The sequence below is a fragment of the Delphinapterus leucas genome, chromosome 9 (assembly GCF_059928025.1).
Source record: "Delphinapterus leucas isolate spDelLeu-1000000601 "Yukka" chromosome 9, BTC_Dleu_Yukka2, whole genome shotgun sequence".
NCBI classification, from domain to species: Eukaryota; Metazoa; Chordata; class Mammalia; order Artiodactyla; family Monodontidae; genus Delphinapterus; species Delphinapterus leucas.
This window is the reverse complement of record NC_143137.1, coordinates 36,104,766-36,131,861: the sequence shown is the minus strand read 5'-3', so window position 1 is coordinate 36,131,861 and position 27,096 is coordinate 36,104,766. Positions and strand designations below refer to the sequence as shown.

General features: G+C 37.2%; 1 protein-coding gene across 1 annotated transcript; it reads right to left on the bottom strand.

Annotated features, from left to right (window-relative positions):
- Positions 1-11,813: 11,813 nt before the first annotated feature.
- Positions 11,814-15,341, bottom strand: GPR85 (G protein-coupled receptor 85). The gene has a single exon (XM_022589722.2). It carries the CDS (start codon positions 15,183-15,185, stop codon positions 14,073-14,075), a length of 1,113 nt encoding a protein of 370 aa, XP_022445430.1. The 5' UTR covers positions 15,186-15,341; the 3' UTR covers positions 11,814-14,072.
- Between the last annotated feature and the right edge of the window lie 11,755 nt (positions 15,342-27,096).

Below are 27,096 nucleotides of genomic sequence, written 5' to 3'. Positions count from 1 at the left end.
GTTTATCTTAGTTTAGTTTTTAGTGCTTGTTTTCATTGGTGAATTTGTTTATTGGTCTGGTTACTCTCTGTATTTTTAAAAATTTTATTATTTTATAAATTTTTAAATTTATTCTGTTTTCCATTTTTTCTCTTTTTGTGAGTGTGTATGTGTATGTTTCTTTGTGTGATTTGTCTGCTTAGATTTTCTTATACCATTTGTCCTAGGGTTCTGATCATTCTTTTTTTTTGCTTTCTTTTTATGAGTGTGTGTTTGTGTGTTTCTTTGTGTGATTTTCTCTGTTTAGTTTTGCTTTTACCATTAGGTTTGGGATTCTATCTGTTTTTTTTTTTTTTTTTACTTCTTTTTCTTCTGAGCCATGTGGCTGGCAGGGTCTTGGTGCTCTGGCTGGGTGTCAGGCCTGAGCCTCCAAGGTGGGAGAGCCGAGTCCAGGACATTGGACCACCAGAGACCTCCTGGCCCCACATTATATCAGTCGGCGAGAGCTCTCCAAGACATCGTGTCTCAACACTAAGACCCAGTTCCAGCCAATGGCCAGCAAGCTCCAGTGCTGGACATCCCATACCAAACAACTAGCAAGACAGGAACACAACCCCACCCATTAACAGAGAGACTGCCTAAAGTCATCCTAAGTTCACAGACACCACAAACCATAGCACTGGACATGGCCCTGCCCAACAGAAGGACAAGATCTAGCCCCACCCACCAGAACACAAGAACAAGTCCCCTCCACCAGGAAGCCTACAAAAGCCCTTGAACCAACCTCACCCACTGGGTGCAGACACCAAAAACAACAGGAACTATGAACCTGCAACCTGTGAATAGGAGACCCCAAACACAGTAAGTTAAACAGAATGAGAAGACAGAGAAATATGTAGCAGATGAAAGAGCAAGGTAAAAACCCACCAGACCAAATAAATGAAGAGGGAATAGGCAGTCTACCTAAAAAAGAATTCAGAGTAATGATAGTAAAGATGATCCAAAATCTTGAAAATAGAATGGAGCAAATAAAAGAAACGTTGTATTTTCTACACCTAGAAGAAGGACCTACAAGAACTAAAGAGCCTAGAAGAACTAAAGGACCTAGGAGAACTAAACAGCAAAAAAACAGTAATGAACAACACAATAAATGAAATTAAAAATTCTCTAGAAGGAATCAATAGCAGAATAACTGATGCAGAAGAATGGATAAGCGACCTGAGAGATAAAATAGTGGAAATACTGCCACAGAGGAGAATAAAGAAAAAAGAATGAAAAGAATTGAGGACAGTCGCAGAGACTTCTGGGAAATATTAAACGCACCAACATTTGAATAATAGGGGCCCCAGAAGAAGAAGAGAGAAAGAAAGGGAATGAGAAAATATTTGAAGAGGTTATAGTTGAAAATTCCCTAACATGGGAAAGGGTGTAGCCACCCAAGTCCAAGATGCGCAGAGAGTCTCATACAGGATAAATCCAAGGAGAAACACACCAAGACACATATTAATCAAACTATCAAAAATTAAATACAATGAAAAAATATTAAAAGCAGCAAGGGAAAAACAACAAATAACATACAAGGGAATCAGCATAAGGTTAACAGCTGATCTTTCAGCAGAAGCTCTGCAAGACAGAAGGGAGTGGCAGGACATATTTAAAGTGATGAAAGGGAATAACCTACAACCAAGGTTACTCTACCCAGCAAGGATCATTCAGATTTGACGGAGAAATTAATACCTTTATAGACAAGCATAAGTTAAGAGAATTCAGCACCACCAAACCAGCTTTACAGCAAATGCTAAAGGAACTTCTCTAGGCAGGAAACACAAGAGAAGGAAAAGATCTACAAAAACATATCCGAAACAACTAAGAAAATGGTAATAGGAACATACATATTGATAATTACCTTAAATGTAAATGGATTAAATGCTACAACCAAAAGATACAGACTGGCTGAATGGATACAAAAACAAGACCTGATATATGTTGTCTACAAGAGACCCCCTTCAGAACTAGGGACACAGACAGACTGCAAGCGAGGGGATGGAAAAAGGTATTCCATGAAAATGGAAATCAAAAGAAAGCTGGAGGAGCAGTACTCATATCAGACAAAATAGACTTTAAAATAAAGACTATTACAAGAGACAAAGAAAACATAATGATCAGGGATCAATCCAAGAAGAAGATATAACAGTTTTAAATATTTATGCACTGAACATAGGAGGACCTCAATACATAAGGCAAATGTTAATAGCCGTAAAAGAGGAAATCAACAGTAACACACTCACAGTAGAGGGCTTTAACACTTTCATCAATGGACAGATCATCCAAAATGAAAATAAATAATGAAACACAAGCTTTAAATAGTACATTAAACAAGATGGACTTAATTAATATTTATAGGGCATTCCATCCAAAAACAACAGAATACACTTTCTTCTCAAGTGCTCGTAGAACATTCTTCAGAATAGATCATATCTTGGGTCACAAATCAAGCCTTGGTAAATTTAAGAAAATTGAGATCATATCAAGTATCTTTTCTGACCACAATGCTATGAGCCTAGATATCAATTACACGAAAAAAATCTGTAAAAAATACAAACACATGGAGGCTAAACAATACACTACTTAATAACCAAGATATCACTGAAGAAATCAAAGAGGAGATCAAAAATACCAAGAAACAAATGACAAGGAAAACACAATGACCCAAAACCTATGGGATGCAGCAAAAGCAGTTCTAAGAGGAAAGTTTATAGCAATACGTTCCTACCTTAAGAAACAAGAAACATCTCAAATACACAACCTAACCTTACACCTAAAACAATAGAGAAAGAAAAACAAAAAACCCCAAAGTTAGCAGAAGAAATCATAAAGATGAGATCAGAAATAAATGAAAAAGAAATGAGGACAACAATAGCAAAGATCAATAAAACTAAAAGCTGGTTCTTTGAGAAGATAAACAAAATTGATAAGCCATTAGCCAGACTCATCAAGAAAAAAAGGAAGCAGACTCAAATCAACAGAATTAGACATTAAAAAGGAGAAGTAACAATTGACACTGCAGAAATATGAAGGATCATGAGAGATTACTACAAGTAACTATATGCCAACAAAATGGACAACCTGGAAGGAATGGACAAGTTCCTAGAAAAGTACAACCTTCCAAGACTGAACCAGGAAGAAATAGAAAATATGAACAGACCAATCACACGCACTGAAATTGAAACTGTGATTAAAAATCTTCCAACAAACAAAAGCCCAGTACCAGATGGCTTCACAGGTAAATTCTATCAAACATTTAGAGAAGAGCTGACACTCATCTTTCTCAAACTCTTCCAAAATATAGCAGAGGGAGGAACACTCCCAAACTCATTCTATGAGGCCACCATCACCCTGATACCAACACCTGACAAGATGTCACAAAAAAAAGAAAACTACAGGCCAGTATCACTGGTGAACATAGATGCTGTTCACTGGTGAACGTAGATGCAAAAATCCTCAGCAAAATAGTAGCAAAAAGAATCCAACAGCACATTAAAGGATCATACACCATGATTAGGGGGAGTTTATCCCAGGAATGCAAGGATTCTTCAATATATGCAAATAAATCAATCAATATGATACATCATATTAACAAATTGAAGGATAAAAACCATATGATCATCTCGATAGATGCAGAAAAATTTTTTGACAAAATTCAACACCCATTTATGATAAAAACTCTCCAAAAAGTAGGCGTAGAGGGAACCTACCTCAACCTAATAAAGGCCATATATGACAGACCCACAGCCAACATCGTTCTCAATGGTGAAAAACTGAAACTATTTCCTCTAAGATTAGGAACAATAGAACGGTGTCCACTCTCACCACTATTGTTCAACATAGTTTTGGAAGTTTTAGCCATAGCAATCAGAGGACAAAAACTAAAAAATCCAAATCGTTAAAGAAGAAGTAAAACTGTCACTGTTTGCTGATGACATGGTACTGTACCTAGAGAATCCTAAGGATGCTATGAGAAACCTACTTCAGCTAATCAATGAATTTGGTAGAGTAGGAGGATACAAAATTAATGCACAGAAATCTCTTGCATTCCTATACACTGACAATGAAAGATCAGAAGGAGAAACTAAGGAAACACTCCCATTTACCATTGCAACAAAAAGAATAAAATTCCTAGGAATAAACCTACCCAAGGAGGTAAAAGACCTGTACTCAGAAAACTATAAGACACTGATTAAAGAAACTGAAGACGTTACAAACAGATGGAGAGATATACCATGTTCTTGGATTGGAATAATCAACATTGGGAAAATGACTCTACTACCCAAAGCAATCTACAGATTCAGTGCAATCCCTATCAAACTACCAATGGCATTTTCCCCAGAAGTGGGGCAAAAAATTTTATAAATTGTACGGACACACAAAAGACTCCAAATAGCCAAAGCAATCTTGAGAATGAAAAATGGAGCTGGAGGAATCAGGCCCCCAGACTTCATACTACATTACAAAGCTACAGTAATCAAGACAGTATGGTACTGGCACAAAAACAGAAATATAGATCAATGGAACAGGATAGAAAGCCCAGAGATAAACCCATGCACATATGGTCACCTTATCTTTGATAAAGGAGGCAAGAATATACAATGGAGAAAAGACAGCCTCTTCAATAAGTGGTGCCAGGAAAACTGGACAGCTACATGTAAAAGAATGAAATTAGAACACTCTCTAACACCATACACAAAAATAAACTCTAAATGGATTAAAGACCTAAATGTAAGGCCAGACACTATAAAACTCTTAAGGAAAACATAGGCAGAACACTCTATGACATCAATCACAGCAAGATCCTTTTTGACCCACCTCTAGAGAAATGGAAATAAAATAAAAAATAAACAAATGTGACCTAATGAAACTTAAAAGCTTTTGCACAGCAAAGGAGTCCATAAACAAGATGAAAAGACAACCTTCAGAATGGGAGAAAATATTTGCAAATGAAGCAACTGGCAAAGGTTTAATCTCCAAAATATACAAGCAGCTCATGCAGCTCAATATCAAAAAAACAAACAACCCAATCCAAAAATGGGCAGAAGACCTACATAGACATTTCTCCAAAGAAGATATACAGATTGCCAACAAACACATGAAAGGATGTTGTACATCACTAATCATTAGAGAAATGCAAATCAAAACCATGATGAGGTATCACGTCACACCAGTCAGAATGGCCATCATCAAAAAATCTAGAAACAATAAATGCTGGAGAGTGTGTGGAGAATAAGAAACCCTCTTGTACTGTGGTGAGAATGTAAATTGATACAGCCACTATGGAGAACAGTGTGGAGGTTCCTTAAAAAACTAAAAATAGAATTAACATATGACCCAGCAATCCCACTATTGGGCATATACCCTGAGAAAACCATAATTCAAAAAGAGACATGTATCACAATGTTCAATGCAGCACTGTTTACAATAGCCTCGACATGGAAGCAACCTAAGTGTCCATTGAAAGATCAATGGATAAAGAAGATATGGTATATATATATATATATATATATATATATATATATATACAATGGAATATTACGCAGCCATAAAAAGAAATGAAATTGAGTCATTTGTAGTGAGGTGGATGGGTTTAGAGTCTGTCATACAGAGTGAAGTAAGTCAGAAAGAGAAAAACAAATGCCCTATGCTAACACATATATATGGAATCTAAAAACAAAAAAGAAAGGTTCTGAAGAACCTAGGGACAGAACAGGAATAAAGACGCAGATGTAGAGAATGGACTTGAGGACATGGTGAGGGGGAAGGGTAAGCTGGGACGAAGTGAGAGAGTGGCATGGACATATATACACTACCAAATGTAAAATAGATAGCTAGTGGGCAGCAGCCGCATAGCACAGGGAGATCAGCTTGGTGTGACCACCTAGGGGGGTGGGATAGGGAGGGTGGGAGGGAGATGCAAGAGGGAGGAGATACGGTGATATATGTATATGTATAGCTGATTCCGTTTTGTTATAAAGCAGAAACTAACACACCACTGTAAAGCAATTATACTCCAAGAAAGATATTTTTAAAAAATGTTAAAAAAATAAATAATGTGCTGTTATGAAGTTAGCACATGAATAAAGGAGAAGCCTGGTGAAATAGCATTTTAATATGCTATAGATATTCTCTAGCATTGATATCAACAAGCTGGGATTAGTTTGGACCTACAGCTGCTTGGGTAGGAACCTAGTTAGTTGAAATATTGTATGTGAGAATTGGCTCTCAGTGGGCCAGTGTCAGTCATGGGAAGCTCTGTTAGAAATAACCATGTCATTAATGTCCTGGGGACACAGTTGAACCAGATGGAGAAACCATAGATTTGTCCAAGCTGGAGGAATTTTAGAGATCAACCACTTTATTATACAATTGAGGGAACTAAGAAGTCAAGTGATTTGACCATGGCCTATAGGCAGTCAACAGCTCAGTTCCTGACACCCAGGCTGGCACCCTTTTCCACATGGCACAGGACAATTGAATAGAAACTGTATTTACTGAGACCCACACACATGACCAAACTGGAGTAGTCGTATGGCAGTGGCTGTCACTTTAGAAGATGAAATCTCCTTGGTACTGTTACTGGTAAAGTAAGAGATCAAATACAAAGAATGAAGCTGAATTGGGATGGATATAGGGGGTTCAAATGGGCAAAACATCAGCTTTAGAAAATGCAGTGAAGGATCACCAGGCATGTAAACAATGACTATGAGTTAATAGTCATACAAGTGTGAGGACCATGTGGATGCATGAATGCCAAGTGGGCAGGACTCATGAGGTAATTCTGCCATTATATTCTCAATTAATCATTCCTTTACTATGTGTAGTTTTGAATGTTATGAATGCTAGAGTTACAGAAGGCTCTGGAGAGATTTCAGAGTAGGGAAATAAGTGTAAGTAGTTGGGACGTGGCTGGGAATGGTGATCCTGAAAGGTGGACTTTAAAGCGAGACTAGGTAACAGATGCCTTGAAAGGATTTTACCCAGCTTACTATAATCATCCCTTTAAATAAAATCTCCACTTTATATAAAATGTGACAAAACTGATTTAGGACTGAAGAATATGAGCTAGATGTAGGTAAAACTCTCCACATGGTATGAGTTGTGTAGTCCGCTTTCAAAATTTGAGTGATGTAATGTGAGCAATGTCCTTCTAAACATTCATTTGAAAGATCAGATGGATTCTTGTTTCTGTGCTAATATGATCCTACATGAAAGTGGAGAGGGCTGTTAGACAACTGACTACTTACTATTCTTTGCTCCCTTTAGTGGAAAAAGGGAGAAAACAGCAAGGTGGAGCTGAAGTCTGAGGGCTGGAGCTCTTTTTTTTTTTTGGAGCTGTTTCTGCTCAGTCACTTCAGCTCCCATTAATCTCTAACCTTCTTCAGTTATTTTGCTAAAATGAACAATAGCAATAGCAGCGGCAGCATAGCTGATATTTAGTGAATGCTCACTCTGGGCTGCACGCTGTACTAAGTGCTTTACATACATCTTTTGCCTATTACTGTTGGGTTGGCCAAAAAGTTCGTTCGGGGTTTTCTGTAACATCTTATAGAAAAACCCAAATGAAAATTTTGACCAACCCAATACTTAACTTCTCTGTGATTCAGTTTCTTCATTTGTAAAGTATGGAGAATAATAGCATCTACTTCTTATGTTAATCAGATGAGTTCATATATGAAAAGTGTTTAGAACAGTCTTTAGCAAATAGTAAGTATTTAATTAATAATAGTTATTATTATCTCATTTTTTAATCTTCGAAAGTAGTGGTTGCTGCTACTTACTCCCCCATTTACAGATAAGCAAACTGAGACTCAAAGAGTTTAATGAACTTTTTTCAAGATCATATAGATAGTAAGGGACAGAATAAGGACTTAAACTTCCATGTCTTGTGCTTTTTAACCCCTCTGCCATTTTGGTCCTCCCCTTCCAGGCACCTAAGCCCCAGCCACACAACATTAAACTTCTCTGATTAGTCGGATCCTTATGTTGAACACTTCATGAGCTTTCAAGTCTCTATACAGTTTGCTCATTTTATTATTTCCTTTCTCTGAAATAGCTTTCCTAACTTTGTCAAGTAGATAAAATTAAAATTATCCTTCAAGACTGAGTTCAGCTGCCACCTTTTCTCTCACCTTCCTTCTCCCATCTTCACAGAGTTAATTGTCTTGTCTGTGTTTCTTTTACACTTATCTCACATATCTCTCTTTCAGCACTTATCACATTGTCTCATAATTTGTTTGTGTCTCTGCTGCTAAATGGGGAACTATGAGAGAACCAGTAAAAATTAAAATTTATTTAAGATGCTAGACTCTCTTCTAAAGGCTTCATAAGGATGCACTCATTGAGTCCTCTCAATAACATCAGGATGTATGCTGTATTATCCCTTTTTTATTGAGGAGGCATAGAAAGGTTAAGTAACTTGTCCAAGATAATATATGCAGTAGCCACACAATAAATGATTGTTGAATTATATTTAAGTAAAAATGCTTACTAAAAATGATCAAAATTTCTTTTTTTCCCTGGAGAAAATGAAATCTCTCAATTCAACATCTTTTAGGATGGAGGAGAAAAGAACAAACTCCTCTTTCATCTAGTCCAATTTTTTTTCTTAAAGCTATGAAAAGAAACAGCTAATTAACTTTAGCTAGTTGAAGCTCAATTATCAATTCAGCTTTAAGGTTTTTAAATAATATAATAACTTTTTCCCGTGCTGTAGTAAATGACTTACTTCCCATTGATCATTATTCCCATGATCTCGAATACCCATATAAGTTAAATGTTATTTTATTATCTGTTCAAAACTTCATAATCCAGGACATGTATTACAGTGTCAATTTTAATACTGTGTCAAGAACCTATAATTTTCCAAACATAAAGAGAAAAAAGGAACTGTTTTCTGCCTCTAAGCCAAGCTTGAGAACCTGTCTTTCTGAGGATGAGATCCTATGGCACCAGAAGGAGCTAAGGGACTAGCTGTGAATGCCAGGTGTGATTAATTTCAAACCCCAAACCACCTGTTACTCCTTTAAGATCTTTTTTCACAGTCACTCAGAGGGAAACACACTCTTTTTTACTTTGCTCTGGGGCCTTTCAGGGCTCCAGCCCTTGTATTAACTGCCTGATCTGGTGGGAGGAAGACTAGCTTTAAAAGCCTTTTAATCTAAAGGGTTTGAGCAGTTAATAGACATCATCCTCTTGGCAAAAGGATGTGATATAAAAACTGCTTCTCCATTTTAAAAACAAAGTCTTATTTATATAATCCTTTTATAAAGTTAAAGTCTCTTGGTTTAAATATATTTTTTAGAGCTTGTTACAATGCAGTAAATGGCAAAATGAGTTAGCCAAAACAATCTTTTCTCCATTGCCCCAGTTCTCAATAGCCCTTTAGCTTATTTGACGGCTTCGACTCATGGCAAAAAATAATCCAGTCATTTCCAAATGCTCCCTTAGTTTTAACCACTGTATAGACTAATTATGAACTTGTGCCTCAAAATTGAGCAATTCAATCATTTTAATATGGTATAAAAAAAGTTTGTGAGAGAATTAGGAAAGTCACAGAACACTAGCATATCCAGAGTTAAGAACAAAAGAAAAATGTCAGCAGCAAACAATTATCTTTGTAGACCTTGCAATTTCCATTAAAAACATTTATGAGACTATTAACAAACATGAAAATGATGCATTTTTGCATAGAAAAACAGACTCACATGATTCTAGAATCGTAAATAACCCATAATTCTGGTAACCATCGGTCTTGTATTTAGCCAGTACTTGAAACACTGCTATTTGTCATCTTATCTTTTTAATTTTCTTTTTAATATAAAGTTAATATAAGCTGGGGTTTTTGTTTTGCTTTGTTTTAATAACAATATAGTTTATGCTACACGTGGAATAAAGAATGGAACAAAGTAAATTTATCTAATGTAAAGTAAATTTATCTACAGAAGTGAAGGGTTTTGGTTCTGTTTGCAACTGTCCTACAGTAATTCCCATTGCAACACAATGCGCTATTACATGCCTTAGCTGAAAAGGATACGTCTCTATAATTTTAAGTACATTTCATTGTATTTGCAATAGAAGTAAATTTTGGAGGCCAAATAAACTTTTCAGCTGATGAGGGCAGGAGTAGGGAGTTTTGTTGTATCTCTAGTAAGGAATAAGAAAAACATTGAAGGAGTAGCGTGCTTTCATAATAAAAGATATGTACCCTGTTTCACAGGTTATTCCCATCTTTGCTTGAGCACCATGGGAGGCCCCCTGGGAGTTGACATCTTAGTGCCTTCCTTTGATTGCACTTTACCCAGGCATTCTCATGCTAACTTGCAGGAAGGTATGAGTATGGAAGAAAGAACATCTCCCTGTCATTTGAAGGGATTGAAGTATCTCCACATGGAAGTGGACAGTCAGGAGTGGGAGGACTTTAACACTCAGGGTTTGCTGTTACTTTGTGTAACCACTAACAATGAGGGAACTCAGGGTTCCAAAACACAGCACGGGTGATTCATCTAAATGAAATGTGAGCAGAATGGGGGAGCTCCCTGTGAATTGAGGGAGTATGATATATAAAAGATCCCAGGGAATACTGGGAAAGATAGGGGGTAAGGCATGAAGGGAAAATGGAAGAGAGTCCATTTATGGTCATTAATATCAAGTCCATTTTAGAAACATTTACTATTGTAACACTTGTAACTTGTTGCTACTACATATTTAATTCTGTTCTGCCTGTTTTCTACTGTGCTTTCAGCACCAAGCTCAGTGACCAACACATATTTGTTGAATGAATGAATAAATAAGCATTTCAGTTAGTATTCATGGATGTAGAGGCAAATGGATAAGGGGCCATAACCATGTAAAGACAAATCAGTTATTAACCTCTATGAAAAATGCTGGTGTTGAAACCCAACCAGCTAACATTTGAGAAGATAATTCAGTCAATAGGTTGTCCCACAAATTTTAAAATCTAATCACTATGGTTAATTTTGTATTATTTAAATGGAGCCTCCACGGGAAACTGAGCCAGTTACTCACCTCCTTCTGCCTCAGTTATTATCTGCATAGGGTTTCACAGTCACAGACTTAATGCCTAGCTCCAGCCAAGCATCTCACAAATAAATCCACTGTGCACAAAAGGAACCAGATGAGATTATAGACACATCCATGCAAACACATTACCACTGTTAAGGAAAACAATCTAAAGCCTGTTCAACTCAGATGTAATTAGTCCTAGAGGGACACATTATTACTGATAAAGGGTTTTTCTCACAGTGAAGTTGGACTCCCCAGTGGGAATGTATTTTTATGGGTTGAAGATTAGTAACATTTTCAAATTGAATTAGTTGCAACTGTTTTTCATTATTAAATATTGGAATGGGTGCCAAAATAGATAATGTGATTTGGTCCTTGAGTCACTGAAGCAGACTTTTATTTTATATGATTGCTACCATTACTTATTGACTTACAAATAGCAGTGATTAACTGGGGATGTATCTCACCCACTGCTTGCCCCTTGACCTGAAATGCCAAGTTAGTCAAGAGTAGGCTTAAATGAGAGTCACTACAGTTCGGTATTATTCACTGATCATTGGGGTTGATCACTTACCAAAGCTGTTGGAATATGTTGTTCCAAATAGCTAGGTAGAATCAGGCAATCTCACTTGGTTGTTGCTCTTGACTTCCCAGTCTCCTAGTCTTAATCCATGCCTCAGGTTTTTGTGTATATAATGGAGGCCAGTGTTAATAAAACCTGGTCTCTCTGGCCTCAAGATCATTGTTGAATTTTCTACTGATTGCTGGTGATATTTGAACCTTTAAGCGAAGCTCTTTATAAATATAGTCATGGTAATTATGTCTCTACTGTAAACTTTTTGAGTTGGAAACATAATGTTATCCCAATACCTTTTGATAGCATTTCCTTAATTGTATTTTAGATAATGATTTTAGTACCAAAAGGGGTCTTTATTGCTAGATTCAGTTCACTGTTGTACATTAAATTTTGTCTCAGATCCAATCAACTTTGGTATAAAGTAAAAATGAGTTCAAATAGAGTGCTCACTAAATCATGGCTTGAGCTGTCCTTATATGAGCAAAACTGAATTGTTGCATATATCATTGAAATATTTCAATGATTTATTTTTCCTTACTTATATTTATATTGATGTTTTCTTTACAGAAACACTGTAGCAATAAAGAATTCTGTTCCATTAGATTCCTAATCTTAATTTTCAAGTACCAAATAAAAATAAAAACCCCAAACAAACAAAAACAATGAACAACAAACAAAAACAATAACAACTTTTCTGGTTTTGTCATAATGTAATTGTAAACCATTCTTCTTACAAGTTATGTATTTAGAATCCAAAATTTCTACCATGGCCCAAAATAAAATGTGATGTTTATATTAAAATTCTGAACCAACCAACTAAGCAGGTTTACATCTTTAAATATTACTGGCTTTGTAAGAATAAATAGGATAAATACGACAAAAGCTACCAAATAATGCTTTTGCAGATATTATTTGTCAGTTTATCAGCTTTAGGTTCCCCATCATTCATGCATTTTCAGTTCCAGAATATAGTAGCTACAAAAATAAAGAAACAAAACCATAATAAAGCTAGTCTTCCTATTTTGTGCTTGCCTCCCAATTAAAAAAAAAATTAAGTGCCAAAAATGTAAAATTTATTCCAAGAAAAGTAACAGGCTACACAAGTAAATTTTGGCAAATGCAACTTTATATTGAAATTCACACATCTGTATCTTGAAGAATGAGACTCACAGACTCTAAAGTATTTCTGAAATACTAGAAATCATATTATAAGCTTTCACAAGTTAAAACTGAAATAATTTAAACGACCAATACACTGAATGTGCAGAAAGTATAAACAAGACTGTGCCTTCGGTAGAATAAAGGCTTTACAAATTGTGCAGGATGTCATACTAAGGCTGTGGTCTCCCCTTGACAGCTGACTTAAAATATAAACACACATCAACTGCCTCCTTCTTAGAACACACTAGAATGGGTAGCACAACTCAGAAGAAAATCTCATTATCCCAGTGATGTGCACCTTAATTTTCAAACTATGTGAGGAAAAAGGAAAAAGAGTATTAAATGATCGTCCATGCACTTCCAGTTGCATGACCATGACCAGTTACTGATTCAATTTCCCATGACTCCAGTTTGCTCCAATGCTAAATAAGATGAAAGATACTAGATAATCCTTTAAGGCAACATGTGTTTATTCTGCATTATTAGAACTGCTCAGTTGTGACCGGTTGGTACCATTAATGTTGCCTCCCAGACCAGTATCTAGTATTTGTAAAATATAGATGAATTGGAAAAACTTTATACCAAATCAACAAAAACCACATAATACAGTTCGATGCTAGCAATTTCACTAGTAGGTAAGGAAAGTTGTATTTAGAAACAGTAATGTATTAATACAAAAAAAGTAAACTCTAATTGAAACCAATATACTGCTTTGGAATGCTCCCCAAAACTTACAAGGTGATTTTTTAAAAGTGTGGTAATCCAATAATTCATGGCATGTCTTTAGTGAATTACAGTACTTTAAGTCCCCAAATATTTTAGTCCTTGCAAAACAATAATAGTATGAAATGTTTTAAAGTCTTCAAACTTCTAAAATTAGTTTTTATCAGCACATTTACCTCATGTCAACTTAATTTATTAAGATGTCCAATGCTAATTGGTTTTTTTTTGATGTTTTTTCATAAGTAGTGATATACACAGCGTTTAGCACTGATACTTAGCACCTGCTACTTTCATTATCTAGTTTTCAACCACATAAAGAAACTTAGGGCAGTGGTTCAGTCCTTTCTTAATTACAAACCTTCGCCGGCAGTCAGCAGGATCACTCTGAGATTTAAAATAGGATTATAGGTGAACTATTGCAAAGACTGCAGAATGTTGCCCAAATCCTTATAACTGCCGATCCCATTCTTGATTTTCTTCTCAAGAAATGGCTACAGGCCACAATTGCTTAGCAGAGAAGGTTAGTGTTTCACAAGGCTAAAGATGTACAGATGCTCCTTCATATAACACAGTAAGGTTCCCTTGGTAACCTGGATTTTCTGCAGTAAAGAAGGGTTGTGCTGAAACAGCGCCTCAGCTCCCTGTTGGAGAAAATGCAGACAAAAGGATTGATTCCTGCTTGGGCAAAACTCATCCAGACAGCGGCTGTTAGAAATCCCCCTGGTACTACAGGCCCTCTTGCAAAAACTCTCCAGTAACAGGCCACCAGGTAGGGGCCCCACAAGGTTAAGAAGAGAAAAGTCATTATATAGAACATTCTGCTGATTCTTTTCTCCATTTTGAACTCATCTAAGACCAATAGCCTTCTTCTGCTCGTGGTGTTTGCATTTTGCCTGATGCCCAGCAAGGTGGGTGGTGTGGGACCCCTTCCAAATCCTGCTAGCCAATTGGCAGCTGCCTGGCCACTGGCTCCAGGGCCATGAAAAGTCCAGTTCTGGCTGACTGCTGCTACAAACTGGACTGGCTTCATTTTCCTTCGGTCGTGGACAAAAAATATCAGCTTGAGGTAGACAAGCTGTGTAGCTAGGAGGATGAGGGCAAGGAGCAGCATAAATCCTAAGGAATCATTAGCCCTGAAGGAGCGGTGTTGGAAGGTACATTGATCTTCTTCCCTAATGAACGAGTAAGTGCCCACATCCAGAACTGGGGGGAATGCCATGGCCACAGACAGAGTCCACACCATGCAGATCACAGCCAGACACGTCCAAAAGGTCAGCCTCTTTGTATAGAAGCGGTGATGGGCAATAGCTAAGTATCTGGTGACACTGATACAGAAGAGCATGAAAGCAGTGTGGAAACAGGACAAAACCCCCAGAAAGGCAATCACTTTGCAAGTCAGAGTCCCATAAGTCCACGTAGAGCCATTTTTGACAGAGTTGAATACAAATGGGAAACAAATTGCAGATCTGAGGATATCTGAACAGCAGAGATCCAACAGGAAGTAGTAAGGTGCTCTATGCAAGGTCTTATCTTTCACTAGCAAAATGGAGATCAGAAGGTTGCCCACCACGCTGACTCCTATTATGAAACCCAAGGAAGTCAGTTTCAGAAAGGCTGTTAGAGGAGAGAGATTTTGCAAAATGTTGTCAGCTGCATGGCTATAGTTCGCCATAGATGGATGGAGGATAAAGATACAGCCTCAGTCAAGTCTCATGATCTAGATATAAGAACAAGGAAAAGATATATCCATGCATTTTACTGATAATGTAATCCACAAAGAGAACTGATCCGATCTGCAGTCATGCTTCCTCTTTTCTTCCATTTGATTTGCCATCAGAATATCTGGAAAAAAAAAAGAGCTATCAGTTCTAAAGTTAACAAGCAATGATGTCAGGCAGTGCTAACATAAAGCTGTTCATTTATGGGGAAGCAAATAAAGTTTTATTTTTGAATAATATTATTTGCTTTAGTATTTTTGCTTGAGATTTCAGAGAATTGGCTTGTTCAGTTTTCTGAGCTAGATGAATTTTTAAATGTATCTATTTAAAAGAACATACATTTGATTGGGCACCTTTAGGAGAGAAGGAATAAAATGTTCCCCAATTGTATGGGGAATATGCCAGTCCTGGAGTTAATCACTAGTGTTGCAATGGAATCTACAAGATTGCTAATAGGAGACAGAGAAGAGACAGCCCACATTTATCTGAGGTCTGTTAGTATCTGTCAGTGTTTTCCCTGCAGCTTCTCTGCTGATACGGATCCAAAGAACCCTTCCAAAATATATGTCTTTTGACTCAAGTGCCACTATTCATGCTGCATATTATAAGAGGAATATTTGTTGATTCATCTTAAAGCATGATTTCAACATTAGACGTCTAAATTAATAGGAACTTGTCCCAGGATTTGATGTGATTTAATCTTTTGTCTTTCCCTCCCCCCCCATTTTTGGCAAATCTTTTCTCTTTTAAATCCACATGATTATTAAAAATGGTTAATGTAAATATTGGTCAGGGAAACACCCAGAGGAATAATGCACTTACATTTGTAGACCGGGGCTGCCTGAATTCAAATGAATTTAACATGAACCTGTATTTCTTGGGCAATTAAGCTTTTCCCATTTACACTGATAATCTTCGTTGCACATCGCAAGTGGCTTCATTTTAAAACAAAATGCACATTGTCTCCTAGGTGTTGGGGAGCCCCACCAGGGAAATCGGCTTTCTCTGTTATTCCCACCAAGCATGTTTCCTTTGCCACTTCTCACTTGCCCGGAATATGCTGATAGAAGCCCAGGCAACACTGCGTTCGATGATTTTAATTTCCCCACCGGTACATCCCCGGGTAAATACCGATCGCATCATGCAACATTACGAAACCTGAAATCCGCCACCCCTGGATTTATAATGGGGGGGTGGAGGAGGGGGAGGGGGAGAGAGACATGCATTACATACGCGAAGATGGGGAGAGATTGCTTCTGTGCTGCAAGGGAACTGTTCCCGGTGATTCGCAGTCTGATATTCCTCAGTCTTGCAACGCTTTCCAGAAATGGAGCTCTCAGTAAGCCCTACTGAAGATGCATTGTCTGAATGTACTTCCATTATGCAGTTTATTGTCAAAAAACAAAAAAAACAACAAAAAAAAACTCAAGGAGGGCTCTTTCCCGGTGAACCTGCAGTTTCATCAACACTGTGTGCCCCCTCCCCCCAAACTTAACCGAGAGTATATCCTCCTACCTGTTGGTGTTGGATATCCCGACAGACTATAGCTTCTTCTTTCTATAAACTGCTGATTTTTTTTTTGCCTTAGTGCCTTGACTGAACATCCAGGCAGGGCTCGGCGGCGCCTGCGCGCTGGAGCCTCCTTGAGCTCCAGCCGCGTCCTCCCCTGTCGCAGCGGCACCGTCTCCCCCAGTAACGCAGGGGCAGCGGCGGCGGCGGCGGCAGCGGTGGCGAGGGCGGCGGCAGGGGGCTACCTCAGCCTCTGTGGAGCCAACAGGAGCCCCGACCCGTTTCCAGAGCGGGCTGGGTTTATTGAATGTCCTGTCCTGTTGAACTGGCAAAATTGGCCTGTGTCCCCTTGCGGCTGCTTCTGAACTTTTCCCTCCCTGCATTGGGAGTGGGGTTTGGAAAGGCTCGTTCAGGACCTCAGGCCCACCCTCTTCCCTTAGGGCAGCGCACCCCGGAGCCCGGGGTGCCCGCCTCCACCTCAGCTTCCGGGAACCCTCGCTTTCCCCATTTTCCTCCATGCTCTTTTAGGGCGGTCCAAAGCATTGGGAGCTTCTTTCAGCTTTCTTCTTTAATGATTTCCCCAGCTGACTGCATTTGCAGGTTAGCTTGGTGTGGGGGAGAGTGGAGGGGAGGGGAGAAAGAAAAAAGAAAGGAAAAGAAAAAAAAAATTTTTTTTTAAAAAGAAAAAAGGCATAGTCAGGAAAAATCTTGTCAATGGGGAAGAAGGGAAAGCAGGTTAGGGCAGCCCTTTGTTAGTCTTCGTCTATTCTCCAGTGCACGCAGATATGCGTTAAGTAGGAAGAAACTAAGTTCAGAGGAAAGCTGCAAAATGATTTATGTCCATTCGACTTTAACGAATATGACTATAGAACCAGGCTTACACATAACGAATATGACTATAGAACCAGGCTTACACAAATTTTAAATGACTGCTCCTTGCATTCCACCCCACCAAGCAATAGCCTTTCTTTTGCTTCTTGCAAGTAAGGCTGACCAATAGATTGGTAATGTCACAGCAGTTGTATGTATGAGTTTCCTTCCCCCCTTTGTGTTAAGGAAGAAAAATACTAGGAATATAACGATTCATAAAACTTACACCCGTCCAAAAGGTCCGATGATATCACAAGACAGTACATAGCTTGACACCTGGGTGCTTAGGGATGTCTCTGGAATCATGGATTTCCTTATTTTACCATTTCGTAAGAATTTTGTTTGTGGGGGTGGTATAAGATTTTAAACAACTCCACCTCCAAAAACGAGCAGAAATGCTTTCATTAATTCCCAAGGTAAAACGTCTGATTCTCCTCCTGCATGCTTATTGCTTTATAATAATCTGTTAATGAAACAGAAAAAATAAAGATCTTCTCTACAGCAATAATTTGATCTCCAGACAGCAGTAAAATACCTCATTGCTGGGTGGTGAGATTGTGACATTCGGGGGAACTCAAGCCAATCAGCATACAGATAATATGGATTAATTTACATATTGTATTTCTATTGGACATACCGAGGAAAAGCTTTCTCTGTTTAAAGCTTAAAAAGATTAAAAATGAATACTTCACTGTCATAATGTCACAGTCATGTTACAGTCATTACAAAATGCCCTATGTTGGTAATACTGAAATGAAGTTACATTTTCCTGATTTGTTTTGGGATGTCCTAAACCCAGTTAAGAAAAATAGATAATGATTAAAAAAAAAAAGAAGTATCTCCTCACTTTGGCGTTCCCTTAACCTAGAAAAATCAATTCTACAGCAGTACTGGAAATAACTTGAGGGCATTTCGATTCGAGTGAAACATTCCACTTTTTTGCAAAACAAATTCAGAAGTGTTCAAAACTATACGTTGGTTTGCAACTTGTAAGTGAAATGTCAAATTCATTTCTGTGAAACTACAAATCAATTCAGTTTGTTCCTTTTTACTTCCCAATTAGTGTCCCAATGTACTTTGCAAAGTACATTGAATTTAGGGAGAAAAATCTAGAAAATGTAAACTTAAAAAAAAATTTTAACTAGAAAAATTTCTAGTTAAAAAAATCTATAGAATAAGTGACTTAAGTTTCCTGAAAATTCATGATTGGCCCAATCTTAGGTGGTATGGATTAGGGAAGAGCTACTTAAAAGTAAATTAAAAGGATGACTGCACAGCCTGCCCTTGAGGCAATAATTTACTCTGCCAAAAGGTATAGGGCCAAGATCCAAGATTGATTCCTTAAAAATAAGGGAGGGGATATGTGTATGCAATATTCTTTCATATCCACAACTCACGGTATATTAGAGCTATTATTTTCCTTTGCAATTGAGTGCAGTTACATCTATTAGTTCTTCGGTTTTTCCAGCTGTTAGATGAGAATGTCATTTTCTTGCCTCGCAAGGGGGTTTAAGAAATTAGTGAGATATTTTCCATTTACTTCATTAACTCTGCTGGAGAAAACATGGAAGTCTGCATCTTTCATCAACAGAGATTTAAAAAAATATATTTAATACGTTAATGGACAAAAGCTTCATATCATCTACAGATTCCCAAATATAAAATTATCACTTCAGTTGTTCAGATCATAACCTTATTTGATCATAGCTAATTTCTTTTTGATTCCTTATATCACCAAACCTAGAAAAATTGATTTTCAGGTTGAGAGTAAAGAGACAAAGCAAACAACAAAATACTATATACCCTGGGTTTGAAGGTTTCTAAAAGTTTGAAGAAGTGTAACGGTTTTCAAGCTCTCGGCATATTACATTTACTGTATTGATCAGTGGATTAGGAAGACTGATGTAATCTGCTTAATTTGGTTCTTGTAATATATACAGTTTTTATTTCAAGCAGCAATTATCTTCTTTTCAAAATTAATTGGACATGTCAGATTTTTGCCAAATGCACAGTCTCATGATGGACAAATGCAGTATTTTTGTTCTATGCATTATGTGAAAATGTGTCAGGAAGTAAACAATCCTTCACAAATGCAGAGAATGATAGGGTAGGATAAGCTTTCTAAAAGTTTTGTGACCATTCATTTAAAGTACTATCTCTCCCACTTAACGCCTGTCATTAAACCTTTAAAAATATGTATCTTTGATAGTCCCAACTCTTAGTAAAGTCTAAAGTTATATATGAAAAAGAAGCTTCCATAAAATTTCTGGATCTTGGTAAGAATGGCTCTCACCAGGGACTTTTGCGCAGAAACATTTTCTAATAGATTATTAAAAAAAAATTCACTAACCTAGAATAAGTGACCAACAGAAAGGGAGAGTATGCATTTATATTTTGAAAATGGTTTTCACCTGCTAGTCTGTGGCAAAAAATGACTTTTTTCACAGGGACATCTAAGTAACTGAAAGTTTCTAGGGGGCTTTGTACTCATGCTTGAGGAACAGAATGGTGAAAGAATATACTATACCTAAAAAACTGCCACTGGATTTAAAAAATCATGCCTCTGGAGTTTGGAATAACCATAAGTGTGAACACCTCAAACAGTGAGATTTCTTCAGAATTTTAATGAGTTTTTAAAAGATTAAGAATATGGCATGTTTCTTTCCAAAATACTAAAAGTTCATTTGTCAGATTTTTCTCTTTACTCTGTCACAAAACAGGTTCCGATGTGTAAATATAATACATTTAAAATTTTAAAGCTAACATCTCTAAGACCTTCCTTCTCATTTTAAGATCCAGGCTTTTAAAACTTAGCAATTTACCTTTTCTGATCTTTATTGTTCACGGCTTCCTTCTCTCTGAAAACTTTAAAACTTGTTCCTTTATTTAATTCATTTGACAAACATTTGTTGAAGTTACTCTCTAGGAATCACTGTGCTAGATCTTGCAAGAAATGAAAAATCAAGAGATAGGATCAGTGTACAGGCAGTTGCATAATGTAGGAAAAGCCTGAACTGGTAGAAGTTGAGGGGGTGGAATGAACAGAAACAAAGTGATAGATCTGATTGGTAAGAGAAGGTAGAAGCTGTGTTTTTTTGTTTTTTGTTTGTTTTTTAATCAAGTGATTAGATAAGGGAAGCAAAGGAGATTGAGGAGTAAGAATTGACTCTAAGGTTTGGAGCTTGGATAACTAACTGGGAGATAGGAGATGCCATTAACTAGAGGTAGCAAAAGTTAAAAAAGGGGGAGCTGGTTTGGTAAGGAAGATAATGAGTTAATTTTAGACAGATTGAATATGAAATGCTAGTGGAACATTTAAATGCTGATGTCTTATATGCAGCTGGAAGTGAAGACCCCAAATTCAGGAAGTACTTATGGGTAGGTGATGGTGGAAATAGGTTAACTGTTGGATGACATTGCCAAGGGAAAGACTGTTGAGAGGTAAGGTTGAGGTTAAATAAATAAACAAACAGGCCCATCCTTCTCTTTCTGAACAAACTGCAAAGCTAAGATAATGTCTGTATTTACGAAACAAGACGGAACATGTAAGAACCACAGCTAGAACAAAGGAAGAAACATCAGTGTCATAGACCTTGAGGGAGGAGAGAATTTCAAGGGAGGAGTGGTTGTCAGTATAAATTGTATCTAGGAGGTTTAAAAGGATGAAGGATTAGAAGATATCATTGAATCTGGTGGTGAGGAAATCATTAGCAGCCTTGGAGAGAGCAGTTTCAGAAGAGCAAGTCACACTGAAAGGGATTAACAAGTGAGGGGCATAGGCTTAAAGGCTTATAAGGTCAGGTTCAGAAACTATTTTGCTATTAATGACAGCACTGTTAGTGATGAAGGTTTTAATGAATTCTCTTGATGTTTTGTGAACAGTGTTAGTTATTTAAATAAATATAGCATGCCTTCTTCTTCTGGAAGTCTTTAAAACTCTTCTTCTATTACGCACTGTTTAAATGTGATGCTGTGAATGAGAGCAAATGCAAGTTTCCCTACCATGCCTGGTAAAACTTTAGAGATTTGATCAAAAGCCCTTGGTCTATTAAAATATTCTAAGTTGTCTCATTCTTCTTTGTCTTTTTTTTAAAGATAAAGTTAGTCTCAACCATGAAAAAGAGAAAAGTGACCTATGTGGTATAGTTTGAGTGAGTGTGGTCTGTGGGTGTAGGGGTGTGTGTGTGTGTGTGTGTGTGTGTGTGTGTGTGTGTGTGTTGGAGCGAGGTAGGGAGGCAAAGCAAGTGTTGGTAAAATAATTAAGAATTGGGAAATTTAATTTAATATTCAGGTTAATGGAGAGTCATACATATCTTATGGATTATAAATTTTCACAGAATAAAAATGCAATATAATTTTAAAAACTCAAGAAGTCTAAGACATTTTTTTCTTTGATTATTCAGGGTTACCTCAGTAATACAGTGAGTTAAGGCCATTATTATAAGCACCAGTTATATGATAATATGAGTGGATTATGGTTATTTAAGCTTTTGTGGTGTTTAGCTTTTTGATAAATGGGCATTATTAAAACATGGCTGAAAGTAAAGAACCTTAGACTCTAATTTAAGAGCTTCCCATAGTAACTGTCCAGTCCTGCATTCTGATTTTCTGGTTAGCCCTTTCACTTTCATTTCTCCTAATTTTTAAAACTTTATAATTTTCTCTTTACAGACTAATAATTCTATAAAACAAGGACAAACACAAAATTCCCATACTTCATAAACATGGTTACTACTTTAACTTGGTTAACATTTGGTAAAAATAAAAGTGTGATATCTGCCTAATTTTACATCGGAAAGGACATAAGTCCCGGCACAACATTATTTCATTCCTTCTATAAATGTCAGTCTCCATCAGAAAAGGAACCCTATGAGAGTTCAGACAGTATCTTATTTTGCCCTTTTCTTCCTTGCTGCCCAGATCCAGCACATAGAGGGCATTCCACCCTTTTTGTTGAACGGGTGATTATGAACCTACTACATAAAGGGTGCTGTGCTAGGCACTGTGAGGAGGACATGAAAGAAAAAGAAGAAAAAAAACAGTGACACAGGCTCCAGCTGAACTCTATGTTTTCTTAATTTAATAAGGCTGGGATAATTATTTGTATTATGGGCAGAAAGTTTTCTTGGCCAAGGATTTACTCTGGATTTGGGCAAGTTTTGTTTGCTTCTTAGCCTTATTACATTAGCATTTACATGATTCCTTATTTGCCTTACTACTTAATAATTTCAAACCATTTTTTAATAACAGTGTCTGTCATGCAGATTATGAGCCAAGAGCAGAAATTTATGCTTTGAGCTCCTAACCTGGTGCTCACATACATGACAGAATATCTCAGCTTTTATCTGGCTTTGGACTTATGATCATTCCTTTTTTTTTTTGCGGTACGTGGGCCTCTCACTGTTGTGGCCTCTCCCGTTGCGGACCACAGGCTCCGGACGCGCAGGCTCAACGGCCATGGGTCACGGGCCCAGCCGCTTCATGGCACGTGGGATCTTCCTGGACCGGGGCACGAACCCATGTCCCCTGCATCGGCAGGCGGACTCTCAAGCACTGCGCCACCAGGGAAGCCCTGATCATTACTTTTTTAACAGCCAAAAGGGTGGTGTGTCCTGAAAACAAATTTAAATCTGATTTACCAATACAGAAGTGAAAACTTGATAATATAAAAAGAAAATTTTAAATGATGAATACTCTTTAATTTTGCAAATGGATTTTCATAATTATAGAACAGACAGGAAAAGGGTTGACACAGAATCTGGCCATTTACCTACTAAAAGACTTCACAAAGATGATATTACTCTTAGGTGAAAATCAGGATTATCTTTTCTTACACTTTGTCTTCTTTTTAGAAGATATTCCTTTCCCTCCTTTACCAGGCATAAATTAGAGCTGAATATAAGAGGTTCTTCTATAAAATAGTGCTGATTCATCTCATTAATTGGAATACAATAAAAAAAGCTAAATCATTCTTTAAGTCCTCCTAGATTGAACAAAGCCCACAGCTGATGATAGAGTTTGTAATCCTGGAACAAGGAGGGCATAGAAAAATGCTTCCAACAACTTGAAACAGGATGATAGCTCACTTTCAGAAGGTGGTAATGACTGAGAGTGGGTGTATACAATTTCACCATATAGAATTTGGTTGAGATTATCTTTCTCCTTTATCTGATCTAGAATCATGGCATCCTGTATCGACAGTTGGTATGTGATTTATAGCAGTTTTTTTCTGGCACAGCTATTGTTAATGGGTCATTAATCATTTCCATGGGGTATGAGGAATACTGTTGCTTGCATGTATTATGAAAAATGTGAGTCTTGTTTATAGAGATTCAAAATACCAAATGCCTTATACCTCTAAACTCTATACTGCTAACTGTTACCCACCATCTCCTTGAATGTCACTGTGCTGTAGAGAGGTGGGCAGGCTTAACAAGGTGGAAATGGAAATGGTTCCATGCCAAGAGTTCCAATATTTGAAATATTTTTTGACTGTGGATTTCATATCACTTGATCCCAATTAAAACTGTAGAGTAGAGCTATGATTGTAGTTGTTAGTTGTTTGGGCAAGCAGTTGTCTAAGAGGTACAGACCTGTGTTAGGTCCAGGTAAATAATCTGTCCTCCTGTGAGAATTCTTAGTGTGGAAATTTCTGACAGTTTTAATTGGTGTAGTGTCTCCTTCAGTCACTATGGGGTTGTGGTGTGTAGCTCCAGGACTGCTGTCCTTTTATTCTATTTGTATTAAATTCTTTAACAATCAGGAGTCTTTTTAAGCTTCCAGGTCTCTACTATCAGGTTTCTTCCAATGGAACCATGGATCTCTTGAGTTTGTTTCATAGCAAATCAGTCAGTTAATTAAAAACAACAAATCCATCATTTAAAATTTAAAATTCTCTATTCATTAGGTATTCACTGGTTCAGGTATATATACTGTGTGCAGGTCCAGGTGTATTTATTGCTTAGCATTATATAAAACAATTCCACGTACATTGGTCCTTCTGTACCAAGAAGCTTGTAAGTTCTTGAGGCAGGGACTAAAAGCCAGTTTGTCTGTACATAAGACTAGGGAATGTTTTCCACTACACCATGCAGCCTTTTCAACATTCAGCCTCTGTTAAGCCAAGTCAGCATATGCTTAATCTGCGCCCCCACTTACAACCTAAATAGTTCTAAAATTTATATTTAAAAGGCCCTTATCAACAACATATATAAAATGTGCACTTTTATCTTGGGGCTCTTCAAGATTTCACCTTCCACTTAAAAATTTTTTTTACCCATTCATGCACTGTTTTTTGCGGTACGCGGGCCTCTCACTGTTGTGGCCTCACCCGTTGTGGAGCACAGGCTCTGGACGTGCAGGCTCAGTGGCCATGGCTCATGGGCCCAGCCGCTCCGCAGCATGTGGGATCCTCCCGGACCGGGGCACGAACCCGTGTCCCCTGCATCGGCAGGCGGACCCTCAACCACTGCGCCACCAGGGAAGCCCTCATGCACTGTTAATTCCCGTAAATTCTAATGGGAATTAAGCACACAAATCCTTGGCACTTGGTTGAAAAACTAGGAATCATGCAGAGACAGCACTTTTGTATATAGCCTGCTTATAATCCACTCTATAATTGGTTTGTTTTTTGTGCCATCTGGCATTGAATTGGTGAGATTCTTGCTGGTGTTTCATGATGTCTTACTGCTGTAGAAGATCATATATACATTGACATTTGGTGAAGAGATGGACTGAAGGTTTGATTCTACTCACACACTATGTTCAGAATGATGTTTTAGTAAAAAAGTAAAAAATCAGGATTGATACATGCCAACATCACCCTCTAACTTGGGCATATACACATATACTCGATATTTAACTTTGTCTCTCAATAATTTTGATACTGCGTAGCTCTGTGAGTGCAAGATTTCTGTCTATGTTGCTCATCTTTGTGTCCCTGGTGGCTAGAATAGTACCTGGCAAATAATAGGCATTTAGTAATTATTAGTTGAGTAAATATTTCTGTTAAAAACATCATCATAACTAAGAATTAAATGCTTTTTCTTTTACATATATTTCTTCTACTAAATCTCCAAGTACGTATGGTACTTTGAAAATGAATTAAAGAATAATCTCTTCCTTCCCCTCAGGATAGTTGTACCATATATTATGGCTGAATTCTTTTTCTTATAATATGCTCAAATAGTTCTAAAGTACAATATGTTCTAGAGAGCCCCAAGTCAACTTAAAAACTATGCAGTATCAAAATTAGCAAGAGACCAAGTTAAATGCCCAGTATATGTGTATATGCACAACTTTGTGAAAAGGTTGGCATCTATCCTGAGCTTTTTTGACTTTTTACTAAAAGCTCATTCTGAACATAGCCTGCGATAGAATACAAAAAATATGTACAGTAGACTAATCTACTGATACCCTAGGGTAAAGGACTTTAAGTGCTGAACTCATGTTTATCTTGGAGGACTGAAACTTTGTAATGACCATCAGGGTTGCACAGATTTATTGACTTTTAGAGCTGAACAGTTACCAACATTTACCTAGTTTTTATGATTTATAATACATTATTTTATTGAATTTTAACTTCATCCTATGAAGTATCATTCTCCTTTCAATATAAAAAAAGACAAGTTTAGAGATAGGAATAATGAATAGTTATATGGTGTTTATAATGTGACAGGTGTTGTTCTTTGCATTCATTAACTTACTTGATTTTCACAAAACTTTATAAGACAGGTTGTATGATTCATTTTACTGGTGAGGAAACTTAAAGCACAGAATGATATAAGAACCTGCCCAAGGTCAATGGAAAAGTTGAGATTTGTGCTAAGTGACTTACCTCAAGAAGTGGTAAAACCATAAACTTGATTTAGGTTTTTCTTACACTAAATCTGACTCTAGCATCTAAACCAGTCCAGAGATATTTAATGTGAGCCAATACGTAATTTTAAATTTCCTAGTAGCTAAAAAAAAGTAAAAAGAAACAAGTAAAACTAATTTTAATAATACACATTGTTTAAATCAATATATCCCAAATATTAAATCAACATATTATAATCCAAAAGTATTAAAGAGATATTTTATATATTTTTTGTTACTAAGTCTCCAAAATCCAGTGTGTATTTTGCAGCACTTACAGGGCATCTTAATTCAGACTAGCCACATTTCCAGTGTGCAAACCGGCCCTGAGCCATCAAGCCTAAAGTCTTTACATATAGGTAAGAATAAAAAGCTCGGAGAAGTGAATTCCCATACTCAGAGTTAATCAGGTGCATAAACGTCATGTTGGTAACCAGACTTGAAGAGAAAAATCAGTTGCCAAGACTTGAAGCCCGGTGAATCCTCTGCTGCCCTATTGTGTGAGTTATGGCTCTGAGGGACCTCCTGCATGGTTTCTATCAACAGCCAGTCTTTGGACCTAAATACCCAGAATCCACTGTACTACATTCCATCTTCCACACCTTGAAGGCAAAACCAGCTGGTTTCACT